The 6,663-nt window shown below is 61.2% G+C and overlaps 1 protein-coding gene across 2 annotated transcripts in view; it reads left to right on the top strand.

Moving 5' to 3' along the window:
• Positions 1-920: 920 nt before the first annotated feature.
• Positions 921-6,663, top strand: part of ADCY3 (adenylate cyclase 3) — an 85,076-nt gene continuing 79,333 nt past the window's right edge. The window contains exons 1-2 of one of the 2 annotated variants that reach the window (XM_038560936.1): positions 921-1,035; positions 1,454-2,264. In XM_038560936.1, coding sequence (XP_038416864.1) covers positions 1,590-2,264 — 675 coding nt within the window. In that variant the 5' untranslated portion in view covers positions 921-1,035; positions 1,454-1,589. Of the gene's footprint in view, positions 1,036-1,453; positions 2,265-6,663 lie in introns of those variants that run through there. The other variant, XM_038560937.1, reaches the window with a different exon arrangement.

The following is a 6,663-nucleotide window of genomic DNA, read 5'->3' as shown; positions in this document are numbered from 1 at the left end:
CCAGGTGCCTCCGGGCGCCTCCCACCTCCTCCCTTCCCGAGCAGAGCCCAGCTGCGGGCCCTTCTGAGGACGCTCGCGCTGCCAGGGTGGGGGTGGGCGGGGACACTTAGGCCCCTGCGCGCCCGGCGGGGCAGGCGTCCCCAAGCCTCAGCCCCGGCCTCTCCTCTCGGGCCCAGGACGGAGCCGCGGCGGCCGGGCGGCGGCGGGGGTGCAGCGAGCGCGCCCCACCTGCGGGAGGGCACGTCCGGGCTCTCCCGCTCCGAGCCCGGCCTGCTGCGGGCGGCGTCGCCTCGCCCACCCGTCCTGCCCGCCGCCGGGGCTTGAGCGCGGGGCCACCGGGGCCCCTCCGCGCCCGCGCCCGCGCCCTCCCCTCCCCCCGCCCGCGGGGCTGCAGCCCGGCGCCCCCCCAGCTCCGGGCCGCGCTCCCCGAGAGGGCGGCGACTGCGGGGAGGGAGGGAGGGGCGCCGCCCGCCGCCCGCCGCCCGCCGCCCGCCGCCCGCCTCCCGGGGCCTGGAGCGCGCGTGGCCCCGGAGCCGCCGGCACCGCGCGGGGATCACAGCGCAGCGCGCCGCGCCCGGACTCGGCTGGCTCGGCTCGGCTGGCTCGGCTGGCTCGGCTCGGCGCGCCGGCGGCCCCGAGGATGCTGGCGGGCTGCCCCGGCCTCGGCCCGCGCTCCCGCCCGGGAGGGCCCGGGCTGCGCCCCTAGCCGCCGCCGCCGTCGCCGCGACCGCCCAGCGCGGGGGCGAGAGGGAGGGGTCCGGCCGCGCCGCCAGCCGCAGCCGCAGGGGCAGGCGCCCCCGGATCTTCCCGCCCCCGCCGCCTCCGTCCTCCAGCGGCCCCGCGCGCCCGCGGATGCTGGGGGGCAGCCCCGCGCCTCTCCCGGCCGGATCCCGGGCCTGACGGCGGGGGGACCCGGGGACCCGGGGACCCGGCGACCGGCGCCGAGCCCTCCTGCCCCCCCGCCCCCCGCGGGACCCGGGCCCGCAGCCTGCGCGGGGACCCGCAGGACCACGCGGCTCCCGAGTTCCCGCACAGGTAAGCGGCGCGGCAGGCCAGCCTCCCCGGAGGGCAGGTGGGGCCCCGAGGTGGGGGTGGAGGGCCGGGGCCGCGGGGGGGGGCGGTAAACGGAAGGTTCAGGAATCCCCGGGATGGTGCGGGTGGCTCTCGGGCACGTTTCAGCTCCAGCTTCTAAGGCTTGGGCCTGGCGCTGCTTTAGGTGAGGAGGTCAGGACGGGGGCAGCGCCCGGAGGAGCGCGCGGGGTGGAGAGGTGGTCGGACCCTGGGGAGCCCGGCGGGAGGGAGAGCGGCGGGGCCGGGCCCCAGGGCCTGGAGCCTCGCGCGCGACGCTTCTTGCCGATTCTTGCGCGGGGGGCGGGGGCGGGGCGGGGGTCCGGAGAAGGCGCGGGAAGCGAGGCCCGGCCCGGGGCTCCACTTAGCCGGCCCGGCCTTCTAGGTTCCAGATGACCGGCGCTGCCTGTGCCCTGGACACTGCTGGCCCCCGGTGTGCCCCAGGTCCCCGAGAGCCCCGGTAGGGCCGCGTTCCAGAGCCTTCCCTCCGCGCCGGCCCCGTCGAAGCCGCCGCAGCCAGGATGCCGAGGAACCAGGGCTTCTCCGAGCCCGAGTACTCGGCCGAGTACTCCGCCGAGTACTCTGTGAGCCTGCCCTCCGACCCCGACCGCGGCGTGGGCCGGACCCACGAAATCTCGGTCCGGACCTCCGGCCCCTGCCTCTGCCTGCCGCGGTTCATGCGGCTGACCTTCGTGCCCGAGTCCTTGGAGAACTTGTACCAGACCTACTTCAAGCGGCAGCGCCACGAGACCCTGCTGGTGCTGGTGGTGGTCGCGGCCCTCTTCGACTGCTACGTGGTGCTCATGTGCGCGGTGGTCTTCTCCAGCGACAAGCTGGCTCCGCTCCTCGTGGCCGCGGTGGGCCTGCTGTTGGACATCCTCCTCTTCGTGCTCTGCAAAAAGGGGCTGCTCCCCGACCGGGTCACCCGGAAAGTGGTGCCCTACCTGCTGTGGCTGCTGATCACTGCCCAGGTTTTCTCCTACCTGGGCCTGAACTTCGCGGGCGCCCATGCGGCCAGCGACACGGTGGGCTGGCAGGCCTTCTTTGTCTTCTCCTTCTTCATCACGCTGCCGCTCAGCCTCAGCCCCATCGTCATCATCTCGGTGGTCTCCTGTGTGGTGCACACGCTCGTCTTGGGGGTCACCGTGGCCCAGCAGCAGCAGGACGGGCTGCAGGGCATGCGTTTGCTGAGGGAGGTGAGTCCTGCCCTGGGTCCCACCAGGGGCTTCCCCTGCTGCCAGCTCTGATCCCTGGGGGTACCGGTTTCAGAGGGGGGATGATGGCACTGCTTGTTTGCCTTTGAGCCAGCATGTGTTGCGGGCGTCTCGGGGGCTCTCAGCTGCTTGTGCAGGAAGACACAGTCTCTCCCGCAACCCCCTGGCTTTGCACTAGAGCTTTCTGTGGTGGGCGGGAGGGAGTGCAGGATGTCAGGTCATTGGGCCTCAGGGCCACTCTGTCACCTGTGTCCTGCCAGCCCAAGTGGGTGGCAGGAAGGCCCACTACGGCTGGTTCCAGGGCACATTGTCCCAGCCATTCCCTGTCCTTGACCTCCTTCAGGAAGACCTCTTGTGGGGAAAGGAGTTTCCTTAGCTTCTGATCTCCAGCCTGTCATTGGTTAGCTTCAGCAGTTGCCCAACTTGTGTGGACACAGTGCCCCTCTGTCAAGTGGGGACTGTCTGCCTGCCTGCATGAGCAGTCGTTACCAAGATCAGAGGGAATGTGGGTGAAGACACGTTGGAGACACGAAAGTGTGGTGGTCCCAGATCCTGCTCCTGCTGTTGGGAGCTCAGAATGTGTGGAGGACTTAGATGATGGGAGATGTGGCATTGGGACATAACCAGGGACAATTGTGCTGGCCACGGCAGTGGAGGGTCTGCTAGTTCTTTGAGGACGTGTGTTGCTGGAAGGGCTGGAGTCTGGGCCTCCACTTAACAGTGTTGTGCTCCTGCCGGGAGCCAAGAGCCTGGCTAGGTGCTGAGGGGCTGTAGAGACTGGGAGACCGGGATTCTCAGCATCTGCGTTTACCCGGTAACCCATCTGGAGGAGTCTGGGGGGGGCTTAATCAGTAAATTCCACAGTGTTGTGACCTCCCTGCTACCTCCGCTATGCGTGAGCCCCGAGAGGGAAAGTGACCTGCCCAGGCTACATAGGTGGGTACAGTAGTCACATGCCTGGAGTGTCTGCTTCTCAATTCCGATGTCCACGCTCTTCCTACTGTCATGATGCTGGCTGCATCTTGGCCAAAGCCACTGTCCTTGTCTTTTGGGCTTGAGGGCTGAGTCTCTAAGAGCCCAGCAGCGCCCTAGGGAGTTGATGCGAGAACCCAGTGAGGCTTGTCCCATTGCCTCCCACTTGGTTAGAGGAAAACACAGTTTTCTGTTTTGACTTCTTCCTGGTTCTTGGGCCAAAATTCTTCTGTTCTTTCATTCTGGCTCATGTACTGTCCTCTCTCAGGAAGCCCTGGGCTGGTGCACATGGACCATGTGGGTCCACCAACAGTTTCTTTTTTTCCCCTCCCAATGCCCTGCTCATGTAAAGTGACAATCTGCCACCACTGGCTTGGCTTCTGGGTTGGTGAATTTTAGCCTGTGCTTCTCCCAGCCAAGGGCCCCGCTGGAAGCTATCGGGGGAAGCAAGATGGGAGTCCTTCTGCTTGGAATCTGTTGAAAGCACAGCTTGGGGCAGATAGGTGGACATGGCAACATTTGGGGTCTGGGATCTAATTCTGAACCATTCCTTTCTACTGAACGGTCACTGCTGACGTTTCCTCTCTGCTGGGGCCCCTGGACCACATGAGTTTCCCGTATGCCTGATTGTCCATGAAGGGAGCAGAACAAAAATTCTCTTTGGAGCCCCTAATGCTAAACCCATGATTGAGGCTGTCCTTTGGGCACCGCTAAGAGACAAAATCCCCAAGATTAGGAAACAGGAAAATCAAGAAGTAAATAGAAGATAACTGTATTAGCATCCCAGGAGAGCATGGTCTTGACGTGGAAGCAGGGCCCTCCCTGGATGTGGCTTTGAGAATGGAGGGGATGGAGGGGATGGAGGAGGTGGCTCCCAGGGTCCATTTGGGAGCCTGGGATAAAATGCAGGAGGCCCCAGTTTCCAGTGGGCAATGTTCCAGAAGTTTGAGTCACTTGTTTGGAACTAGTGTGACTTCTTAAAAGGTGCCTGGGTTCCCAGGCCCACTCGCCCAAGTTTTCCTTAAGGGAGAGTTCCATGCATTTAGTATTTCTGGATGTGGTGGAAACTAAGCCCAGATGGCTGAGTGTTGCTGTGAGCACACCGGCTGCATCTCTCCTCCGGCTGTGGAATGAAGCAACACTCACCTGCCACTGCTCCTCTGGGTGTGTGTTACTTCCTGGGATGGAGGCACCATCGAGGATAGGATGGACCAGGGACGTGAGGATGAGGTAGCCGGATCCCCAGCTAGGGTGACACCAGGAACATACCCCAGCACCTCCTTGCTTTTCTTCCTCTTGCCTACAGCCTCCCCTTTTCTTTCTCTTTGCCCATCACCTCTTGGATCCAGCCAGGGATTCCCTCCTGAGCCTATGAGAGGTGAACTAGGTTAGAAGCAGACACCAGGGGATCCCTGGGTGGCTCAGTGGTTTAGTGCCTGTGTTCATCCCAGGGTGTGATCCTGGAGTCCTCTGATCGAATCCCATATCAGGCTCCCTGCATGGAGCCTGCTTCTCCCTCTGCCTGTATCTCTGCCCCCCCCCCCCCCCCCCCCCCCCCCCCCCGTCTCTCATGAATAAATAAATAAAATCTTTAAAAAAAAAAAAAAAGGCAGACACCGGATTTTGGAAGTTTGGGGATGTTTCTGTTGCTGCTGCCACTAGCAGTACTAGGAAGCCTTTCCAGTGTCCATGTCTTCCTCCTCTGCCCCCTCCATTCTCTCGAAACCAAACTCAGGTCTAGTGGGGAGTGGCAGTAGATAGGGACAGATGGGGAGGCACAGCCTGACAGGTCAGTGGCAAGCCATCCACTCTGCCCCTGGTTCTTCTCATGGGAGGCAGGCAGGTTGGGGTTCCAACGGGAAGAGGAGGTGGGGTCTAGCTGTCAGATGGGGTGTGGGATTGGGGTGTTGCTGGGCCTTCTTAGTGAATGAATGCATATTACTGAGCAATAGGTATGGGCCTTACACAATCTAGGAATAACAAGAATCAGACGATTGTTCTGGAGTGTAGGGGAGCTGGAGCTGTGGGGAGCAAGCTGCAGTTGGCAGTTTCCCCTCCCCTTCCTTGCCTGGGTCCTGGCACCTGGCACCGCTAGGCCTCTTAGGACACAACTTGCCTTTATACTGCCCCAAACTGCCTTTAGGGTGATGTGATGGAGCGGAAGGGGGTCAAGGTCAGGACTGGGCAGCAGCCGATGGGTGAGGGTGGGTGGGGGGGCAGAAAGCGCAGCTAAGGTGATGGGGAGCATTCCTGAGGCCAGTGGCCTTTCCCAAGACCATTGGTGCACCCACAACCTATTAGCATCTGATGCGGTTGTTAAAATCTGTGACGGCAACATTTGAAAAATACCCTATAGCTTTATTTCATAGAAGAAAGACTATTTGGAAGCAAAATTTTCTCTTGAAATTAATCACTTGTTAAGACCTTACAAATTAGAACACAATAGAGCTTCAGATGAAATCCCACTACACGTACAAATTACATAGACCATTCACCCCATGAAGGAACATTTGCCTCCAAGGTGCTGGAGGCAGCTACAGTAGGAGCATTGTGTGAGGGGCTGATGCTTCCAGACTCCTTCAGGGGCAGGCTGGGGTTTAGGGTTCTATAGACATCATCTCGTTTGAGCCCGGATTGTAACTGGCTCCATTTTACAGATGAGTAAACCGAGGCTCAGGGAGGTTGAAGGTTGGAGGGGTTGGGTAACTGGGGAGGGTCACTGGTGAATGAGAAGGTGGGGGGTGAGGGAGGGGCAGGACCCATTCCAAGGCTTCCCTGAAAGCCTCTCTTTCTCTATAATGTGGACTTTTGGGTCTCTTTCTTGCTTCTCTGGCTGTCCCTAAATATCTTTGCTAAGTGGTGTTGAACAAAGGTGCCAAGAGGTGGAGGGGGGGCCCTAAAATATCGAAGAGGCATGCCTCTCCCATCCCCCTGGAATTGGCCAAAAAGAAGAAGCCCATGATGGAATCTTTCTGGTGGGAATGTGGCAGGAGTATGGGAGAGATGAAATGTGATGAGTTGGAACAGGAGCTGGGTGGAATTGGGCAGGAAGACTGCAGGCTGGGGGGGCTCTAAGCCAACCAGAGGCATTGAGGTAAGAGAGGGGTGTGGGAAATGCCGGGGAGGGGTGCTGCAAAACCAACCCTGGATTGGCTCTCTGCTGCCATCCTGGGACAGAAGCAGTCATCCCACCCCGACCCCTCCCCTCCTTTCACATGCAGTGTGTGCAGGTGGTCATGTTTTAGGAATCAGAATAGTAAGGAAAGGTGTAGAAGGGGTGGGGAGGCCCCATCAAACCCAACTGTGGAAGGACAGTTAATTATCAAACATGTAAATGCCTTTGCAGCAAGTCAACCCCTCAATCCCGTCCCAGGCTACTTTTCTCTGTGGCCTTTTCTGATCCTTCTCT

The sequence above is a fragment of the Canis lupus genome, chromosome 17, assembly GCF_011100685.1.
Source record: "Canis lupus familiaris isolate Mischka breed German Shepherd chromosome 17, alternate assembly UU_Cfam_GSD_1.0, whole genome shotgun sequence".
Classification (NCBI taxonomy): Eukaryota; Metazoa; Chordata; class Mammalia; order Carnivora; family Canidae; genus Canis; species Canis lupus.
Note: the sequence above shows the minus strand (reverse complement) of the source record. Positions and strands in the feature narration are given on the sequence as shown.